At 35.1% G+C, this 23,402-nt stretch overlaps 1 protein-coding gene across 4 annotated transcripts; it reads right to left on the bottom strand.

Annotated features, from left to right (window-relative positions):
• Positions 1-220: 220 nt before the first annotated feature.
• Positions 221-22,587, bottom strand: LOC106140754 (androgen-dependent TFPI-regulating protein-like). 4 transcript variants are annotated; one of them, XM_060952755.1, is made up of 4 exons: positions 22,378-22,587; positions 4,104-4,244; positions 3,236-3,456; positions 221-1,994 (listed from the first exon to the last, which is right to left on the bottom strand). In XM_060952755.1, the coding sequence occupies exons 1-4, from the start codon at positions 22,579-22,581 to the stop codon at positions 1,616-1,618; spliced, it is 945 nt and encodes a 314-aa protein (XP_060808738.1). In that variant the 5' UTR covers positions 22,582-22,587; the 3' UTR covers positions 221-1,615. The 4 variants fall into 4 exon arrangements, with proteins under 4 accessions (XP_060808738.1, XP_060808739.1, XP_060808737.1 ...); XM_060952756.1 differs by lacking the exon at positions 22,378-22,587 and adding an exon at positions 19,455-19,638; XM_060952754.1 differs by lacking the exon at positions 22,378-22,587 and adding an exon at positions 16,177-16,651.
• Between the last annotated feature and the right edge of the window lie 815 nt (positions 22,588-23,402).

The raw sequence follows: 23,402 nt of genomic DNA, 5'->3' as shown, positions 1-23,402 counted from the left end.
ATATATTGCAAATCAAAATTATTAATATAATAGGTTATATACTTTGTTACAATTTATTTTGTATGCTTCTCGGTCAATGTCATTGATGATAAAAAAGCTAAATTATCTATGACGTATCAATTTATATTCAATCCAAGGCAATACGAATCATTAATAGAGACATTTACGTAAGAACCATAGTATATTATACAACTAAATATTTCGGGCATCATTGAAGCCCTCACATATTCTATTATTTCTTCGCTCCTAATAGTTGCAGCGTGATGTTATATAACCTAAAGCCTTCTTCGATAAATGGTCTATTCAACACAAAAAGAATTTTTCTATCTGAACCAGTATTTCCTGAGATAAGCGCGTTCAAACAAACTCTTCAGCTTTATAATATTAGTATAGATATATATACAACAACCAAGTATATATAGTAAGGTTCTTACTTGCCGAGATTCGAACCCGGGACCTCCGGTGTCACAGACAAGCGTACTACCGCCGCGCCACAGAGGCCGTCACGAATTTGTATGGAATTTCTTTAGTCCCATCGCGTCACCGCTAGATGGTGCTAATCAAATACACATACAAATTCGCGTTAACTTGCCCGACGCGTTAAAGTAAAAGTCGCACTGACCCTTCTGAGAATTCAGCGGCAAGGGACCTTAAGTTTATTGAAAACACACAAAATAAATTGAAAAAAAGTAATTTGGAGAAGTGTTTTGTACTAAAAAATTACTGCGTACAGTTATATTTGAATTTAAATATTATGTTTTAAATTTAAATACTAGTTCGAAAATTAAGGTTTGATGATAAATTGATGTTACATTTGAAAATCAACGTTATAATAGTTAAATGATTCATTTATTTAATGCCAACTTTTACCAATCAAAATATATAATATATTTTAATATTGAAGTAAGTTATATCATTTCTACACGTTTTCTCACCAATGTTGATAAAATGACAAAACATGACATCATTTTTAACTTACGCTACTAATAATTGTTAATGAATTCTTAACCTCATTTTTAACCACAACGGTACTATTCACTATTTATTTTATCGATTCTTTACGAAGATTATTAATAGTATTATTTCGCCGTTGTAATTTTTTATTGTTCTTTTCTCATTTATTTATGAATTATTTTCGAGTGGGAAGGTCATAAAATTCTTACTTGGTTGAAGTTATCAATCTGTCATAATAATAAAATGTTATAAAATAAAGTATTATTATTATTATTTTCAGTTGTTTTCTTCAAATAATTTTAATTGCTCCACAATCATTTCTCAGTTGTTAATAAGAAAAATAATCAGAAAATTGTTGATTTTCAATTATAATATCAATTCTTACCTACCTATTATTTTTTTCTTAAGTTCCAGTAATTATCAATTTTGTTTGCAATTTATATTTTCATTTAATTTACGATTCCGCCTTACAACAGTAACAAATTGATTTAGCATTGTCAATTTTAATGCTACAATATGCTATATATACATTTAATTTGTTTTATAAATATTAATATTATCAGATCGATGCTTACATATATCCATCACGATTCTCAGTATCTTTTCATCTAGGTACAATTTTTTCATCAATTTGGCACAAAACTGATACCTGTTATAAATTTTATAATCTAGAATTTTCAAACTGTTCCCGAATCAATCTGTATTTGAGACTCCAAGATTTAGTCGCAAACGGCGCCGATAGTAAGTCTGGATTTTTAACTGAACCATTCCTATCTTCATAACTCTCAGTTTGGACAATACCGTTCGTCTTCTCTGTGATTCTTTCATCTTCTTTATAATCTTTATGTTCTTTCGCTACTTCTTTTACATCCATCTCTGGTTCAGATCCGTGGATCATTCTGTTGATGGGATATTGGATCCAGTAGAAAAAGAAGACTGACGCCCAGATGAAGAGTTGGAACAGGCAGACTTGCCACCAGGTCATCACACCGAAGACGCCGTACAGCCAGCGGTGTGCGAAGAAGTATATGCTGTAGTATCTGAAAAGAAAAATGGAGGAATTAAAAATTCAAATTCAAAACTTTTATTCATTACTATCTGTTCCCGCGATACCGTCCGCGTGGAATAGTTATTTTGGGCATCATTGAAGCCCTCAAGGATGAATAATTTCCCCGTTTTTTTTTCACATTTTCCATTATTTCTTCGCTTCTAATAAATGCAGCGTGATAGTTTATAGCCTAAAGCCTTCCTCGATAAATGGTCTATTCAACGCAAAAAGAATTTTTCAATTTGATCTAGTAGTTCCTGAGATTAGTGCGTTTAAACAAACAAACAACTCTTCAGCTTTATAATATTAGTATAGACGTGCTGTGATTTCCCACAAGATTTACAGGAAGAAACAAAATGGAAAAAAAGGTCCTATAAAATAACAACAACAACATAAATCACGCCTCTTCCCCGAAGGGGTAGGCAGAGACCACATCTTTCCACTTGCCACGATCTCTGCACACTTCTTTCGCTTCATCCACATTCACAACTCTCTTCATGCAAGCTCGGCGGTTTCGGGCACTCTTGACCTGACCCTTTGCTAGAACGTCTCCGATTTGATCAAGATACGTTCGTCTAGGCCTTCCCACTCCAACAGTCCCATTCACAATTCCTATATATTACCTAGTTATAGATGTTACCTTACGTAAAAACTAAAATATTAGACTCCCGAAACATAGCACTGTTATCGACATTAAACGAATTCATTTTTGAAACATACTTTTGTAGAAAAATATGGTATTATTAAACAAAATGGATGACATTATCCATGATCCGTCAAATCTGTCAAGTTTTTCCTCTATAAAGGCTGATTTACACAGGGTGCCGTGTGGTTCCCGGCACCAATACAAAAAAGAATAGGACCACTCCATCTCTTTTCCATGGATGTCGTAAAAGGCGACTAAGGGATAGGCTTACAAACTTGTGATTCTTTTTTAGGCGATGGGCTAGCAATCCATAAAATATATATATATAGGTATATATTATGGATGTCCAATTTTAAAAATATTTATGTACAGAGTGTACTGAATTTTTATTTAGGTTCAAATCAAACTACAATTCATAACGAGGTTCCTGTGCCAAGCTCAAGCCAGATGTATTTATCATTAAGGTAATCATCAGTCCTATAATAAGCCTTCTCACAAGCTGAACGTGGCCTATCAGTCTTTCTCAGTCGTCTCTGTCTACCCCGCAACGGGTATAGACGTGACTATATGTATGTATGTATACTCACACCACAGCATACAGCACAGACACGGAAGTATTAATGAGCAGTTCCAGCTTGAAGTTGACCGGCTTCCTCCTCGGCTGAAGAAGCGTCTCCAACACCACCACCACAGCTATGTTGGTGTGGACGCAGTGATTGAACCACCAGGGCACTATGGCGTCGTAGACCATGGGGAACACCAATTCCCTGTCTATGGTATAGACCGACCAGAACATGCCGGTTACGAACTGAAATCACAGAATATATACATGAATAAATATATATATATATATATGTGCCGTGTGGTTCCCGGCACCAATAAAAAAGTCGTTATTTTTAATGTTTTTTTTATGTATTACTTATAATTTGTTATGTACAATAAAGAACTAACTAACTAACTAACTTACTAACAAATGAACAAACAAACAAAAAAAAGAAAGAAAGAAAGAAAAATATTTTATTTGATATCGCAAACTTAACTATATATAGGTACTAAGTAAAAGGATTTTACAATTTGTGCGTTTTTGTGAATATCAAAAAGGCTTCCTCTCAGCATAGTGTAAAGAATAGAACCACTCCATCTCTTTCCCATGGATATCGTAAAAGGCGACTAAGGGATAGGTTTACAAACTTGGGATTGTTCTTTTAGGCGATGGGCTAGTAACCTGTCACTATTTGAATCTCAATTCTATCATCAAGCCAAATAGCTGAACGTGGCCTATCAGTCTTTTCAAGTCTGTTGGCTCTGTCTACCCCGCAAGGGATATAGCCGTGACCTATTCTTTTTTTTATTGGTGCCGGGAACCACACGGCACTATCACGTCACGCACGTCTATGATATTCGCGTTAATTCCCGTTTCAACGCATTAATGCAATTAATTAGCGAATTACTAACGCATGTGAAAGGCACCACCAGCGCGGTGAACACAATGTCCCTCCAGTATCGAATCTTGGTCCCTATTGATGTCTCGTGCTTGTTCAGCCACTCTAACACGTCGTACGCTAGAGCCAGGCTGAGGAAGATCGTTTGGAAACTCTGAAACAGAAGAAATAATAAATCCTACTACTATTATAAAGGCGAAAGTTTGTATGGATGTATGGATGTTTGTTACTCTTTCACGCAAAAACTACTGAACCGATTACCATTAAATTTGGTATGTAGGTAGCTGAAGACCCAGAATAACACATAGGCTACTTTTTATCCCAGAGTTCCCGCGGGATTGATAGGGTTTCCATGCGGACGAAGTCGCGGGCGGCCTCTAGTAAATAAATATATACGGGACAAATTACACTGATTGAGTCAGCCTCGAAGTAGGTTCGAGACTTATGTTACGAGATACTAACTCAACGATGCTATATTTTATAATAAATACTTATATAGATAAACATCCAAGACCCAGGCCAATCAGAAAAAGTTCTTTTCTCATCATGCCCTGGCCGGGATTCGAACCCGGGACCTCCGGTGTCACAGACGAGCGTACTACCGCTGCGCCACAGAGGCCGTCAAAATAATTTATTATCCCAACTAATATTTCAATGCGAATGTAACTTTGTTTGTTAACTCGTCACGCGTTATCTCCTGAACTAATCTTCTTGAAATTTCACATAATATATATAATTAAGAGTCTGGAGAAGGCCATAGGGTACCTTTCATTCCAATAAAAACTTAAGTGCCATGTGGTTCCTGGGCACCAATAGAAAAAAGAATAAGACCACTCCATCTCTTTCCCGTCATGTCGTAAAAGGCGACTAAGGGATAGGCTTATAAACTTGGCATTCTTCTTTCAGGCGACGGGCTAGCAACCTGTCACTTTATATGAATCTCGATTCTATCAGTAAGCCAAACAGCTGAACGTGGCATATCAGTATTTGCAAGACTGTTGGGTCTGTCTACCCCACAAGGGATATAGACGTGATTATATGTAGGTACATATGTATGTAAAAGCTAAAGTTCCCCTGAGTTATGCGTAAAACCTGTTCTCTTAGGTAGGTTGCGCTAAATTCGTCGCTTTTTGTAGTTGGCGCTAAATACACGCGGACGAAGCTGCGGGTGGAGGTTAGTTAAAATAAATGAATGAATCAGTTGTTTCTACCAAAATAGGTCATTATATATTATATCAATGAAGTTAGAGCCGGCCCTAGCTAAATACGCAACTAAATTATAATTTTAATTTTCGTATTTTCTTCTTTAATATATTACTTAATTTACATACATACATACATACATACATAAAACCACGCCTCTTTCCCGGAGGGGTAGGCAGAGACTACATCTTTCCACTTGCCACGATCTCTGCATACTTCCTTCGCTTCGTCCACATTCATAACTCTCTTCATGCAAGCTCGGCGGTTTTGACCTGACCCTATACCAGGACCTTACTTAATTTCTTTTTTAATATTCTATTTCTTCCTAGGTATGTCGCGGTGATCAGTTACCTAGTTAGGACTAGGATATATGTATATATTACTAGCTGTGCCCGCGACTTCGTCCAATTCCGGTTCAATAGTTATTTTGGGCATCATCGAAGCCCACAGGGATGAATAATTTTCTCCGTTTTTTTTTCACTTTTTCCATTATTTCTTTGCTCTTTAGCTATAGTTGCAGCGTGATGTTATATACCATTTCAATTCGAACCAGTAGTTTCTGAGATAAGCGCGTTCAAACAAACAAACAAACTCTTCAGCTTTATAATATTAGTGTAAAGCTGAAGAGTTTTAATTTATATTTGTTTATGGAACACTGAATAAAACAAAATGTTACACTTTGTATTGTATCCAGCTTTAAGAAATAAACATATGTATAATATATTGATTGATTGACGATACATTCAAAATCTGAAAAATCCAATCGTCCTATATCCAGATGATGAGAAATTATTTTCAGTCGACCTATTTTTAGGCCAAATGACTTACTGAGAACATACATACATACATACATATGGTCACGTCTATATCCCGTGCGGGGTAGACAGAGCCAACAGTCTTGAAAAGACTGAACGGCCACGTTCAGCTATTTGGCCTAATGATAGAATTGAGATTCAAATAGTGACAGCCCATCGCCTAACTAAGAATCCCAAGTTTGTAAGCCTATCCCTTAGTCGCCTTTTACGACATCCATGAGAAAGAGATGGAATGGTCCTATTCTTTCTGTATTGGTGCCGGGAACCACACGGCACTGAGAACATTTCAGAATTAACGGTAATTTTTAATGATGATTGATGAGGGGGCGACAAATTTGTGCCGCGCTTCGTGCAAAAACTCGGCTAGGGCCGGCACCGAGTGAACTATTTTTGTTTTATACACGTGGTTCGTGAGCATCGCGTGATGTCCACTGCACCCTGTCCGAGGTCACTGACCTGATAACTTATCATTCCAATCCCGAATAATATTATAACTTAGTCTGTTTGTTTGTTTGTTACATCTTCAAGAGTCATCTACAGAATTAATCTTCTTGAAATATCACGTACCTATATATTAGTGTGTGCCGTGTGGTTCCCGGCACCAATAGAAAAAGAATAGGACCTCCATCTCCTCCATCTCGTTCCCATGGATGTCGTAAGAGGCGACTAAAGGATTGGCTTATATACTTGGTAAACTTGGGATTCTTTTCTTAGGCGATGGGCTAGCAACCTGTCACTATTTGAATCTCAATTCTATCCTTTAACCAAACAGGTGAACGTGGCCTATAACCATCAGTATTTTCAAGACTGTTGGCTCTGTCTACCCCGTAAGGGTTATAGACGTGATGATATGTAAGTATTTACATATAAAGTATATTTGTCTATCTTAAGGTTTACACGACCTTATTCTAAATAGACTACATGCACAAGGAATGTTATGTTTACTTACTGTTAATATAACATAATATTAATTAGATTGAATAATTAGATGACTTCGCGACCCGAGATACGTGATTAAATGCAGAGAAAGAGATAAAGGTATATTTACCTCTCAGTCATATACATATATCTAAGTTTATCATAATCTTATATAATGAATCTTAATGTAATTAGACTTATAAACTTGAGATTCTTTTATGTGATGGGCTACCAACCTGTCACTATTTGAATCTCGAATTCCATCAATAAGCCATACAGCTGAACATGGTTTTTCAGTCTTTACAAGACTGCCGGTTGTGTCTACCCCGCAAGGGACATAGACGTGACCATATGTATGTATGTAAATCTCTTCCAGCGGTCCCGACTTCTAGCCCCATCGCCTAAAAAAGAATCCCAAGTTTATAAGCCTATCCCTTAGTCGCCTTTTACGACATCCACGGGAAAGAGATGGAGTGGTCCTATTCTTTTTTGTATTGTTGCCGGGAACCACACGGCACTTAGACGGAAGAGATTTCTTTAGAAATAAGCAAAACCTATGTACAATAATTTTGTTTCTTGCGATTATCAGTCTCTAAGTATTCTGTGTACATAAATAAGTAAATAAATAAATAAAAAGAACTTACGAAATTCCAACCGGTCAAATAACCCAATCGGAAAGTGTACAAATCTCTTATTTTTAACACTGAATTGCTTGCTAAATCCAATGTATTCGCGAAAACGGCAATATAAGCGTGATGTATTATAACAATAACGTGGGCCACCGTCTTCCAATACAACCTAGCGTCACTTCTGTCGAATAACTTCTCGTTTTCAGTTATCAAAAAACATAAAACGTTGTAAAATATGTTCGTGTCTTGCCACAACGCGTCCATTTTTTCGAAATCGGAACGAGTTTTATTTTGAGAAGAATTCTATATTTGAATTAGTTATGTAAATTTTGATTAAATACAGACAAGAAAATTGGAACGTTAAAATTATTTTTAAAAAATACGTTTGAATTCAGTTTTATTTTTTATTCGTTTTGTTTTTACTATCAATAATTTTTATTTATCTTTTTGTTTAATAAAATCTTATAAATTACTAACACTAATTAATCTAATGTTAGACGCCCGTGTATAATAATATTGTGGGGCGACTATTTGATAAAATCGATTGCCAAGCTCAGAGGGTACTCCGTATTGTTTTAATTACTTATCGATAATGTTGCCATTGTTGAAAAAATTGCGTAAAAATTTGGTAAATTTTAGTATTTGTTTAAAAGACAGCCGCAGCGGACAGCTGTTATATTATGTTTTTGTTATGACTAAAATGTTACGACGATTATATTTTGTCGAAAGTATTTTGCTATTTCTGTTCAATGTGACCCGCAATGACAAACCGATTTATTTTGTATCTATGTAGGTAATTTTACGAGCATTGAATTTTCAAATTCTTTTTTTTTCCAAGAACTTTGCCTGCGGCTCATATTACATGGAAAACATATTTTTCTTTAACCCTATACCTATAATGAATGAAAAATTTCATAGAAATCGGCTCAGTGGTTTCGATGTAAAAGACGTTAACGTTTAGACGTAAAAAACAAACAAACATACTTACTTTCCCATTTATAACATTTCAAATTTATACATTTATCTTTGAGTTAGTATCTCGTAACACAAGTTTCGAACTTACTTCGAAGCTAACTCAATCTGTGTAATTCCCGTACATACATACATATGGTCACGTTTATATTCCTTGCGGGGTAGACAGAGCCAATAGTCTTGAAAAGACTGAACCGCTACGTTCAGCTATTTGGCTTAATAATAGAATTGAGATTCAAATAGTGACAGGTTGCAAGCCCATCGCCTAAAAAAGAATCCCAAGTTTGTAAGCCTATCCCTTAGTCGCCTTTTACGACATCCATGGGAAAGAGATGGAGTGGTCCTATTCTTTTATGTATTAGTGCCGGGAACCAAACAGCAATACCTATAATAATTTTATAATATTACAGTTTTTATAAGGGAGAAAATATGATAACTTGGCAACACTAATATATCGTTAAGAGCAGAGGCTCTCCTATCACGCCACCAGACTTGTCGCCAGACTCCATATACACAATCTCATACAGATAATTTTTACTATATACATATGGTCACGTCTATATCCCTTGCGGGGTAGACAGAGCCAACAGTCTTGAAAAGGCTGAACGGATACGCATATCGCGTTTCAAAACGGGATAACGCCATCTGTTATTATAAAATTAAACTAAACTTAGACATATATTAAAACCAAAATTAGACACCAGGATTATATCAAACATCATTTGTATACTAACGTCATTCGACTTGACATGACCGACCTCAGCAAACTATTGTAATATTTTTTGTCATGTTCAAGGTTCATTTTCTTACATACATACACAAATACATATATACACGTCTATATCCCCTGCTGGGTAGACAGAGCCAACAGTCTTGAAAAAAATGAAAAGCCACGTTCAACTGTTTGGCTTATTGAAAGAATTGAGAATTAATTAATTGTTCATTTTCAATTATATTTATATACAGAATAGGAAAAGAATAGTGTGTGGACTTAAAATGATCCGCAGAAAGGTACAGGTTCGAATCTCACCTCGGCCGTGTACCAATGTCTATTTTGGAAGTTATGTACATTAGTTTGAATACTAAACGATGCTCTTACGGTGAGGGAAAACATCGTGAGGAAACCTGCACATTCAGGCAACTGGATGTGTAACCATGGATACAATACGGGTTAGGTTCCCCTGCAAAGGTTGCGGAGGTCAGACGGGAGTCGCTTCGTGTGAAAACCTGACTCACCCAATCTAGTATCCATCATGGTCAAAGGCATACCCCGGGCTCCTCTCCAGAGTGGTGAGGATGCGACCGGGACAAAAGCCAGGAGGAGGAAATCCTCAAGTGAAGTTAAAATCTCAAAGTCATTTGAATCACACGAGTGCACTCAGAGATGCAAGTTAGTGTAATTTCTGTGATAAACTGCTATTAAATGCGCCCTTGAAGCTGATATTATCCTGTCTATTATAACATGCGTCAATGTACAGTCGTCGGCATAAAAACAGTTATGAAGGAAAATATATTAGATACTAGCTGTACCCGCGACTGCGTCCGAGTGGAATAGTTATTATGGGCGTCATTGAAGCCCTCAAGGATGAATAATTTTCCCCGTTTTTTTTTTCACATTTTCCATTATTTCTTCGCTTCTAATAGTTGCAGCGTGATGTTATATAGCCTAAAGCCTTCCTCGATAAATGGTCTATTCGACGCAGAAAGAATTTTTCAATTCGGCCCAGTAGTTCCTGAGATTAGCGCGTTCAAACAAACAAACAAACTCTTCAGCTTTATAATATTAAGTATAGTATAGATAAATGTTTACGTATGATTATTGCCACTTATACACTGACAATGGGAACACTCCATCTCTTTCCAATTAAATTGAATTAAATTGAATTTTTCAAACTATGTAATGTAGGTACGTAACTTTGGAGAAAAGAATCAATAATTTGTTCTAGGTTCTATTTTGTTCTTAAGGTACCATAAATTTTAATCGGGTTCAAAATTAAATTAAATAAAAAAAGGACATAAAACTAAATAAAAATATCATAAAACAACCCCCGTGGCAAGGTACCAAAGATTATCTGATTATTTCGACCTTTGTTTTAGTTCCAAAAAAAAAATTCGTTCATTCCTTTTGTGTTGCCATTTTGATAATATTAATGCACGTCATGAACGACTAAAGTGCCGCGTGGTTCCCGGCACCAATAGAAAAAAGAATAGGACCCCTCCATCCCTCTCCCATGGATGTCGTAAACGGCGGCTAAGGGGTAAGCTTATAAACTTGGGATTCTTCTTTTAGGCGATGGGCTAGCAACCTATCACTATTTGAATCTCAATTCTATAGTTGAACGTGGCCTATCGGTCATTACAAGACTGTATGCTCTGTCTACCCCGCAAAGGATATAGACGTGTTTGTATGTATGTATGAACGACTAAAAATTAAAAATTAAAACTTACAAAATTCCAGTTCGTGCCATACGCCGCGCCAAACACACACAAACGTCTCACTAACTCATTCTTATTGGCCAAAATATCACCACTTAAGATACCGCCGAACACCACGACACCAAAATGATGTACCAGAAATATTAAATGCACAAATGTTCTTAAAATACTGAAAATATATTCTTTACTCATTCTTTAAAAAAAAAAAAATAAGATGAAAATTACGCTGTAAATTTTAAAATTAATTTAATAAATTTTCGTTGCGCACAGAGAATTTTTCTTAAAACGAACGGTGATTTGTAAATTATTTAATAAATTTACGTTAAATGCACAACACTTTAACAGTTAATACTTAATATTTTAAAAATAAATGCTAAATATTGAATTAATTTAATAAATTTCCTTTTAAAAATAAACATTAATTATAATATTAACAATATGTGACGAATAAATATTGTTTTTTTTAAACTACGTGAATGTGTTAAAAATACGTTTAATCTCGATAAGTTTTATAACATACTGTTGACATTGATTCACAATGGTGTACAGTCTTACTCGTAATTATATTGTAATTAAATTAATTGAATTTTAATATTGTATTTTGTAATTGTTACAGTTATTTATTGCTAAATAGTCGATAGACTAGCAACCTGTTAATATATATAATTTATTCTATTGATATTTTTAAAATAAATTTGTGCCGTGTGGTTCACCCGGCACCAATAGAAAAAAGAATAGGACCACTCTGTCTTTTTCCCGTGGATGCCGTAAAAGGCGACTAAGGGAAAGGCTTATAAACTTGGGATTCTTCTTTTAAGCGATGTGCTAGCAACCTGTCACTATTTGAATCTCAATTCTATCACTGAGCCAAACAACTGAACGTGGCCTTTTAGTCTTTTCTGGACAGTTGGCAGTGTCTATCCCGCAAGGAATAGAAACGTGATTAAATGTATGTTAGTAGTTATCAATAGTTCTTTCTACATCCCTTCATGTATAAACCTAACAAAAATAAACTGCATCATTCATTAAAGACCCCTAATTCGGTCATCCTACTAATATTATAAATGCGAAAGTTTGTAAGTTATGATGTCAGTATGTTTTTACTCTTTCACGCAAAAATTACTGAACCGATTACGATGAAATTTGGTATGTGGTTAAGACCTAGAATAACACATAGGCTACTTTTTATCCCAGAGTTCCAGCGTGATTGATAGGGTTTCCATGCGGACGAAGTCGCGGGCGGCCTCTAGTAAATATTTATAATAACTAGCTGTCCCGGCGAAGAGTGAATCAGTCAAGCCGTTTCGGAGGAGTACGGGAACGAACATTGTGACACGAGAATTTAATATATTATGATATACTAGCGACCCGCCCCGGCTTCGCACGGGTGCAAAATTATAAATGTTTATTATACATAAAAACCTTCTTCTTGAATCACTCTACCTGTTACAAAAAACCGCATCAAAATCCGTTGCTTAATTTTCAAGATTTAAGCATACAGATAAACAGACTAAAATAGCGACTTTGTTTTATACTATGTAGTCATATAGATATATACATACATACAATCACGAATATACGAGAAGACAGAAAAAAACGTATCAAAAGGACTGATAGGCCACGTTCAGCTCTGTGGCTTCGTGATGGAATTGAGATTCAAATAGTGACAAGTCGCTAGCCCATCGCTTGAAAGAAGAATTTCGAGTATATTAGCCATCTTTTAGTCGTTTTTTACGACATCTGTGGGAAAGAGATTGGATGGTCATTAAGCCAAACAGCGTGATCAGTCTTTTCTAAGGGTGTTGGCTTTGTCTACCCCGCAAGGGATATAGACGTGATTATATGTATGTATGTAGGTATGTTGAATAAATAAAAAATCTGAAAAAATCGTCACAGTCTTCTAAAGACGAACAAATGACCCAATATGGGTCAGGTTTACCTGCAAAGGTCGCGGAGGTCGGACGGGAGTCGCTTCGTGTAAAAATCTGACTCACCCAATCCAGGGTCCATGGACGAAGATTTACACAGACTTCAGACATGTTAGGATGTGACCAGGCCTGACGCCAGGACAAAGAAGAATCTTCTAGAAGCATGCCCCGGGCTCCTCTCCAGAGTGGTGAGGATGTAACCGAGACTGATACCAGAACGAAGAAGAATCTTCTAGAAATAGAACAACCTTATTGTCCGCTTCACCCGTTCTATGTACACGTTAGTAATACATACATATAAACACGTCTGTATCCCTTGCGGGATGGACAGAGCCAACAGCCTCAAAAAGACTGATAGGCCTCATTCAGCTGTTTGGCTTAATGATAGAATAGTTAGTACATACATACATACATATGATCACGTCCTCATTCCTCACGGGGTGGATAGAGCCAACAGCCTCAAAAAGACTTTGGCTTAATTATAGAATAGTTAGTAATATGAGCAACTTAACAGCATTACAAGGAAACCGACTATTATTGCATTGTCTTCAAGTCATTTATAAACTTGGAGGATGAAAACAATGGAGGAGGCGTGAAAGGTAGCAGTGTTCATTGTGCCGTGTGGTTCCCGGCACCAATACAAAAAAGAATAGGACCACTCCAACTCTTTCCCATGGATGTCGTAAAAGGCGACTAAGGAATAGGCTTACAAACTTGGGATTCTTTTTAGGCGATGGGCTAGCAACCTGTCACTATTTGAATCTTAATTCTATCATTAAGCCAAATAGCTAAACGTGGCCATTCAGTCTTTTCAAGACTGTTGGCTCTGTCTACCCCGCAAGGGATATAAACGTGACCATATGTATGTATGTATGTATGTTCATTTAGCTCTGTCTACCCCACAAGGGATATAGACGTGACGATATGTATGTATGTATATATGTATACATACAAACATATAATAATCAAGAAGAAGAGTGGGAAGACCTAGACGAACGTTTCTTGATCAAATCAAGGACGTCCTGGAAAAGGGTCAGGTCAAAAGTACCCGAAACCGCGGATGAAGCGAAGGAAGTATGCAGAGATCGTGGCAAGTGGAAAGAGGTAGTCTCTGCCTACCCCTCCGGGAAAGAGGCGAGATTTTATGTATGTATGTATATAATAATCATGTCTTTATACCGTATTCTAGCTTTTAGTGCCGTGTGGTTCTCAGCTCTCAAAAAAAGGACTACTCAATCTCTTTAAATTCTCTCTCGTGACTAAGGGATATAAAAAAAAATATATTACAATGAACGAATTCTCCAGCGATTACATTCTCCGTGTTCAGAATCTTCGAGACCCTTTCAGCCGGTCTTGCAAACATTACTTAACGCGTAATGGTCGAGTGGTTCCACTACGAATACGTTGTTATTTTTCATATTAATTAAGTGCATTACAATTGCATATTGCACTGAGCTAGGCCAGTTTGACGGCCTCTGTAGCGCGGCGGTAGTGCGCTTGTCTATGACACCGGAGGTCCCGGGTTCGAATCCCGGCCAGGGCATGATGAGTAACGAACTTTTTCTGATTGGCCTGGGTCTTGGATGTTTATCTATAAACGTATTATTTATAAAATATAGTATCGTTGAGTTAGTATCTCGTAACACAAGTCTCGAACTTACATCGAGGCTAACTCAATCTGTGTAATTTGTCCCGTATATAATTATTTATTATTAATTTATTTATCTATATACGTATTTATTATATGTGTATTTATTATAGTGCCGTCTTGTTACCGGCACCAGTACAAAAAAGAATAGGACCACTTCATCTCTTTCCCATGGATGTATTAAAAGGCGACTAAGGGATAGGCTTACAAACATGAAGCCGTACGGCTGATGTGACATTTCAGTATGTTCGAGACTGTCGGCTCTGTGTACCCCGCAAGGGATATAGACGTGACTTTATGTATGTATGTAAACAATCACTAAGTACCTACTTACATAATTCCAATTCGTGGCGTAGCAAGTAGAGAAAACTTTTGCATCTCTGACAGATAAATCCTTCATTTGCTCATCAGTAATACTTCTTACAATATAAAAGCCGGTACGCCAAGCCACAAAAGATTGACATACAAACAAAATATGTAATATAACACGAAGTTCTAATAAATTAAACGATTTTTTTAAAAGCAAAGACATTTTATACTATCGCTCAAAAAAATAACACTGGCCAGTTACAAATTTAGATTTTTTTTTATGATATTAATTATTTAAGCAGTTTAATTTGTTTCATAATTAAGTAGTAGGTATTGTGTGTTTATAATAATTAATTAATTAGAAAAAGGCCTCACAAAAATGTTTCTATTTATAAATATTTTTTTGTTGAATGCAAATTGGGCTCGAATTTAGATTTTATATTTTATTAATATATATTTTATAATTCAAAATTATAGAATATTTATTAATTTTCGGGGTTCACAAGTTATGTGCTATTTAAAAATCACCTTGGAAATAATATTATGTATACAAAAACTTCACATAAATTTCAATGTCAGGCGGATTTTGAATAATTGTAGGAAGTGTTACTTATCAACTTTTGTTATAACAATACTAAGTTTAATACAGTTATATTAAAATTTCAAACTTCCTGATTACACTTGTCCTTTTAATTTTTGAAATATATAGATAATATCACGATAATAAAACAATGTTTATTTTTATACTCTGACATTTTCATTAGGACTTCACTTTATACACTGAATTGATTTAGAATAAAATAAAAACATGGCCGTCAATTAACTTTGTGCACTTTGATCTAAATGTGTGAAAATTACAATGCCCATACTTTGTTTATTAGTATTTTAATAACATTGTTAAATTATCCTCTATTTAACGCAAAAAGAAGGTAATACTATCGCCTTGCGGAGTGGACAGACCCAACAGTCTCGAACAGCCAATAGGCCACGTTCAGCTGTTTGGCTTGATGATAGAATTGATAGGTTGCTAGCCCATCGCCTAAAAGAAGAATGTGTTTTATAAAACTCTCCTTTTTTGCTAGCAAATCGCCTAAAAGAAGAATCTCAAGTTTAAAAGACTGTCCCTTAGTCGCCTTTTACGAAATCCATGGGAAAGAGGACGAGTAGTTCTATTTTTTAACGGTGCCGGTGACCACACGGCATTGATAATAATAAAAAAAATACTTACAAAACTCCATATAGTACCGTAGCCGAGCCAAAATCGATGCAAATTATCTATCGCCGTAAGATGGGTATACTCAATAGCTGTCACTGTACATATTTTATACCCGACGATGGAACAAAGAATTGAAACAAGAAACGCAACAAAATGAAATAATAATTTCATTTTTAATACACCTTTTTTATTCACTAAACACTCATTTAAAGAATGCATGAACATTATTCCAAAATCGAAACTGGAATAATTTAAAAAGAATGACAATCGATTTGTTCCAAAATGAATTTAGAAAAATATGTACTTAGCTTTATATTATAATTTTAAATTTAGAATTATTTAAATTAATTTTCTTTTATTAAGGTTTAATTTAGTTTAATTTATAATTTTAGTTATCATTTAATTAAGTAATTTTTCGGAGTTATTTTAATAATAACTGCACTATCTAATAAATTCTGTATAACTAACGACTTTCAAGATGCCAACACTTGTCTGAATAACTTGAATATAAATAAGGGGTAATTTTAAGCGTTATAAAAAATTTGGCTGAACAATAGAAAATGATAATTATCTATATTTTTTAAATTGCTTTTTTACACTTTTCGTCTTTCGTCGATTACTGATTCTGCGTAGCCTTGAGTCTTCCAATATTTACTTAAGTTAATGATACATATATATTTTTATTAAAAAAAAATATATTTATTAAAATATGCATTGTATTTTTAGTGATTTTATAAAAAAAATTATATGAAAAAGAAATTTACTATCATAATTAAAAAAATAAGGCCATTATAGAATTATATTAATTTAATAACTTTGTTTTATATAAGTGCCAAGTAACACAACTATTTAGATCTGAACTAAACCTAGTAACAGGTTTAAAAGAATGCATGAACATCATTCAATTCAATTAATTATTGCATCATATTTCAAGAAAATGTATGGTTTCTGAGACTTTTGAATAGGATCTCTTTACCTTTTTCACATGGATTCAAAGTAAGAGACGACTAAAGAAGTTTTAATAATACCTCATGTAAATCATTGCCCGGCTTCCGACGAAATTTTCCAACAAAAAAATTGACTGAAGCTTAAAAAGATTATTTCTTCTAAGGGACTTCAATCTAAAAGAAAAATACATTGACTCATTTCATTTATTTATATATTCACCTGCGACTTTTAAGTGCGTCATCCAATTATTTGACAAAAAAAAATATTTTGATATTTTTTGTGAACAATAAATGTAAACTATGTTAACAGAGTTTAATAAGGAATAACTTTAATAAAAAAAACGTGAAGATTCCATCGTTTAATGCTATCATCTTTAATTAATACCCGTCCAGTTAAAATAAATAATATTAAAATGAAATAATGAAAACCGCATTACAAATTTAAAAAATCTCAATCTTAACACTGGTCGAATACAAATCACCCCGTTTTTAATTTTTAATTCGCTATAAAATATATTTTTGGATAGCATACATACATACATATAATCACGTCTATATCCCTTGCGGGGCAGATAGAGCCTACAGTCTTGTAAAGACTGATAGGCCACGTTCAGCTATTTGGCTTTAAGATAGGATTGAGATTCAAATAGTGACAGGTTGCTAGCCCATCGCCTAAAAGAAGAATCCCATGTTTATAAGCCTACCCCTTAGTCGGCTTTTACGACATCCATGGGAAAGAGATGGAGTGTTCCTATTCTTTTTTGTATTGGTGCCGGGAACAACACGGCACCCGGGAACCACACGGCACACAACAATTTTTGGGTAGTTGTATATGTACTTATTTATGTTTAATTACCATAGACATAACGTACCTTGACTTTTATCGTAAACCGTGTCACATACTTACGTAATGTGCAATTATAAAGGTAAGTATACAATGTACGTACACCTTGACTTTGCTCGTTATTATCATTAATTCTATTTTGAGTCGAGATTTTTTTTAATGAAAATATTAATAGAATAGAATAGATTTAATTTCAAAAAAATTAGATACGAGGTATCAATTATTGACGTCACATCACTTAAATCTAATCATAACTACTACCGCTTCCGAAGCGCATGTGTAGAAGAAGCGGCGGAACAAACTACACTGTAGCGTTTTCACCGGAAGTCAATTTACAAATATAGATCTCTTGAATCAAAATCGTGGACGAATGCACATTGTCTACATAAAAAAAAACATGAATGAATGTTAAACTAATTATTTGAATACGAATATTTCGTCATATAAATAAAGATAAAATAAGATATGTTCACATACATACATAAAATCACGCCTCTTTCCCGGAGGGGTAGGCAGAGACTACCTCTTTCCACTTGCCACGATCCCTGCATACTTCCTTTGCTTCATCCACATTCATAACTCTCTTCATGCAAGCTCGGCGGTTTCGGGTACTTTTGACCTGACCCTTTACCAGGACGTCCTTAATTTGATCAAGATATGTTCGTCTAGGTCTTCCCACCCCGACCTTTCCCTCCAAACTCTCCATGTATATCTGCTTAGTACACACTGTACAAATTATATCAACACCATGTCAAAAATGCACAAGCATTTAAGAGGCAGTTATGATCTTATTACCACTTCCTTTACAGTGCCGTGTGGTTCCCGGCACCAATATTAAAAGAATTCCACCACTCCATCTCTTTACTATGGATATCGTAAAAGGCGACTAAGGAAACTTCCAGTGTTAGTCGTCTACTCGACAGAAAGGCTTTATATTCTTTTCTAATTATTTCATGCTGTTAGAAGGTACTTAGCTATTAACCCTTGGAAAATATAAAAATAGGTTAAAATTTTTTTGTAACTTATATATATAAAGGCACGTATATATTCTTTGCGGGGTAGACAGGGCCGATAGTCTTGAAAAACCAGACATGCCACGTTCAGCTTGATGATAGATTTGGGATTCAAATAGTGACAAATCACTGTCCCATCCATCCCAAGTACCTATATAAGCCTATACCTTAGTCGCCATTTACGACATCCATGGAAAAGAGACGATGAGATCCTATTTTTTTTTCTATAGGTGCCGGGAACCACACGGCATTAATCTATACTAATATTATAAACGCGAAAGTTTGTGAGTAGGTATGTCAGTATGGATGTTTGTTTACTCTTTCACGCAAAAACTACTGAACCGATTACGATGAAATTGGGCATGTAGATAGCTGAAGACCCAGAATAACATATAGGCTACTTTTTATCCCGTAGTCCCCGCGTGAATGATTCCACGCGGACGAAGTCGCGGGCGGCCTCTAGTACTTAATAATGTATAGACTTACGTAATTCCAAAAAGTTGCGTATGCGCTCAGATATTTAGCAAGCACTTCTATATCCGGCACTGACATGTAATAATCCGATATATTATATATAATTCCACATCCCCAACACGACACAAATAATGCTATAGAAAAATTGATAAAATGATAAACTTGTACGAGTCTCATCTTGAGATGATGTATTTGAAACTGACGAAAATGCGATGAAAATTGATGATTGAAAAATCATTTTTCGTCATGTATGAATATTAATTTACGTGTAAAATTGTGTTGCTTCCTTGAGTAAATTAGAAATAACTATTAGTAAGTAAGTATTAGTCATTTATAGACCGCCTCCGAAAAAGGAGGATCTCAATATGCTTACATATTTTTTTTAAGAAAGAAAAAAACAACATATTTATGTGCCAACTGCTCCCTTTCCGTGCAAATCGTATGTCTTTCTGAGTGCCGTGTGGTACCCGTCACTACATAATAGGACCACTCTTATATCTTCCTAACTATGTCGTGCAAGGCGATTAAGGGAAAGGCTAATCAACTTGAGATACTTCTTGAGCCGTGTGGTTCCCGGCACCAATAGAAAAAAATAATAGGACCACTCCATCTCTTTCCCGCATGGATGTCGTAAAAGGCGACTAAGAGATAGGCTTATATGCTTGGGATTACTATATGAATCTCAATTCTATCATTTAGCCAAGCAGCTGAACGTGGCCTATCAGTCTTTTCAAGACTGTTGGCTCTGTCTACCCCGCTGATAGGCCACGTTTAGTTGTTTGCCATTATGATGGAATTGAGATACAAATAGTGACAGGTTGCTAGCTCATCGCCTAAAAGAGGAATCCCAAGTACATAAACCTGTCCCTAAGTCGCCTTTTACGACATCCATGAGAAAGATACCTACACAATACAAGGCATTCTGGTCAAAGGGTAACATAAAATACGCTACCTACGAGAAGAATCCCAAGTTTTTTAGCCTTTCTCTTTGTGGAACCCATGGAAACGATATGGATGGGTCCTATCCTAACACAAGTCTCGAACATACTAACTTCGAGGCTAACTCAATAGAATAGAATAGATTTATTTTCAAAATTGGATACAAGGTAGGTATCACTTATTGACGTCACATCACTTAAATCTAATTATAACTACTATCGCTTCCGAAGCGCATGTGTAGAAGAAGCGGCGGAACAAACTACACTGCAGCATTTTCACCGGACGTCAATATGCAAATATGGATCTCTTGAATCTAAATCGTGGACGAATGCACATTGTCTACATTAAAAAACATGAATGAATGTAAAATTAATTATTTCAATACGAATATTTCGTCAAATATCTGTGTAATTTGTCCCGTGTTATTTACTAGCTGTGCCCGCGACTTCGTCCGCGTGGAATAGTTATTAAGGGCATCATTGAGCCCTCAAGGATGAATAATTTTCCCCGTTCTTTTCACATTTTCCATTATTTCTTTGCTCCTAATAGTTGCAGCGTGATGTTACATTACCTATAGCTTTCCTCGATAAATGGTCTATTCAACGCAAAAATAATTTTTCAATTCGAACCAATAGTTCCTGAGATTAGCGCGCTCAAACAAACAAACTCTTCAGCTTTATAATATTAGTATAGATATATTTCATCTATCCTAAAGTTCCGGAATCCACACGACATAGATTGTATCATATTATTAACTGTTTGCAAAACTAAGGAATCCTTACAACAATGAAACCGTGTCATCGACCTGCTAACTAACACAATAATAATCCAATTATATTGAAGACGAGTTAAATTAACGAGTTTTTAAGTATTCCATTGTGCCGTGTGGTTCCCGGCACCAATATAAAAAAGGATAGGACCACTCCATCTCTTTCTTTCCCATGGATGTCTTAATAGGCGACTAAGGGATAGTGTTATAAAACTTGAGATACTTTTATTAGGCGATGGGCTAGCAACCTGTCACTATTTAAATGTCGATTCTATCATTAAGCCTTACAGCTGAACGTGGCCTATCGGTCTTTCAAGAGTGCTGGCTCTGTCTAACCCGTAAGAGATACGACATGATAATATGAATAGATTATTTTAAATTTGTTTGTTTGTAAACTCTTTATTGCACATAAAAAGAAATATGACAAAGTACAAAACAGTCATTGGATTTAGATGTATATGGTATTCCGGGTCTTCAGCTACCTACAGTTCAAATTTTATCGTAATCGGTTCAGTAATTTTTGCGTGAAAGAGTAACAAACGTCCATACTGACATACCCACAAACTTTCGCATTTATAATATTAGTAGGATGATTTTTTCTTGTCATTTTATCTATACTAATATTATAAAGAGAATATAATTAGAATTGAAAAAATATTTTTGCGTTGAATAGACCATTTATCGAGGAAGGCTTTAGGTTATATCACGCTGCAACAATAAGGAGACAAAGAAATAATGGAATATGTGAACGGGGGAAATTATTCATCCTTGAGGCCTTCAATGATGCCCAAAAAAACTATTCCACGCGGACGAAGTCGCGGGCACAGCTAGTATTTAATATGTAGGTAGTAAGATGGAATTCTTTTGGCATTTAAAAAAATATAGGTAAGTAATTTGTACGTAAGTAGGTATCAATATAAAATATACGTACAACTATCTTACCTTTTGACTAGCTTGAAAAATATAAGAAAATACACTAAGAGTACCTATTTTCCTATTTGCGATGTGCCAGCAACCTGTCACTATTTGTATCTCAATTCTACCACTAAGCCTAACAGCTGAACGTGGCCTGTCGGTCTTTCAATACTGCTGGCTCTGTCTACCCCGTAAGCGATATAGACATGATTATATGAATGAATAAAAGAATGATTTTCGAAATATATTACCAGCGCGAACAAAATGTTTACAATTAGTAACAGTTGGTAGAAGATAATATCATACACTTACATAGTTCCAATTTGTCAGGAAGCACGTAACAAATTTTCTTATATTGTCCACATCTGGTATTCTTCTCTCTTCTTCTGTCAAATTGAAAGCTATAACACAACCGGCCAGCACAACACTATAACTCAACAAAACAGCTAAACTATGGAAAACAGTTTTCAAAATTAATTTCACGTCAAAACAATGTTTCAAATTATCATCGTTCATTGTACACGTTTTATCGTGATTCATAATACGAATTCCGCGATTTGGACTATTTAGAATTATAATTCTCTATTTGAATGTTTTTTTTGTAATTAAAACATTTTTTATTTTTTTTAACAATATTCCAACTTAATTTCAAATTTGAATCGCACGTTCGAATTCATTAACAATTTCTTTAAATTAGAATTTAAAAAAAGAAATGTTTTATTATTCTATTTAAATGATATTCTTTATTCGAATTTCACTGCAGTTCTTTTTTCGAATGCAATGTTTATGTTTACGCGTCCGAATAGTCATAGGTTGACCGTCTTATTGGTTAATTAATTTATGCGCGCGCCGTGCCGGGGTTCCGCAATGTTACGCGGGTAATTGTTTAAGCAACATCTTTAATTTGTTTTAACCCCCTTTAAAAAAATGCATACACATCTTCAGACAAAAAAAACACGTCTCGTTCCCGGAGGGGTAGGCGGCAACTACATCTTTCTCTTCATCTTTCATTATTCTCATCATGAAAGTTCGTCAGTTAAATAATACTAAAGATATAAATATAATATTAAATAAAGGTAAGGTAGTGGCAATGACAATGTTGGAAGACGTATGAACTATAAACAAAAAGTTAACGAATGTTCGAACGTTCGTTAACGAATTCAAGTTAGACATTTTTTCATTAATATATTGATGTACATCAAGGAAAATAAAACTTATAATAAAGAGAAATTTAGTACAAGGGCACTACTTATTTCTAGAGTAATTTCTTCCAGCAGGCACACGACAGGAAAGTGTAAAGAAAGGCATTGGTTTGTGTACATATTAATTAATAATTA

The sequence above is a fragment of the Amyelois transitella genome, chromosome 29, assembly GCF_032362555.1.
Source record: "Amyelois transitella isolate CPQ chromosome 29, ilAmyTran1.1, whole genome shotgun sequence".
In the NCBI taxonomy this organism is placed as follows: Eukaryota; Metazoa; Arthropoda; class Insecta; order Lepidoptera; family Pyralidae; genus Amyelois; species Amyelois transitella.
The sequence above is the reverse complement of the archived record's forward strand: the minus strand, read 5'-3'. Positions and strand labels throughout refer to the sequence as shown.

Excerpts from the sequence above, each read along its gene's own strand:
- LOC106140754 (XM_060952753.1), bottom strand. The coding sequence starts at position 7,919 with ATGGACGCGTTGTGGCAAGACACGAACATATTTTACAACGTTTTATGT. Across the intron at positions 4,245-7,670 it reads ATTTGACCGGTTGGAATTTC|AGTTTCCAAACGATCTTCCT; the intron begins GTAAGTTCTTTT and ends CTTCTGTTTCAG. Across the intron at positions 3,457-4,103 it reads TGGTGGTGCCTTTCACATGC|TTCGTAACCGGCATGTTCTG; the intron begins GTTAGTAATTCG and ends CTGTGATTTCAG.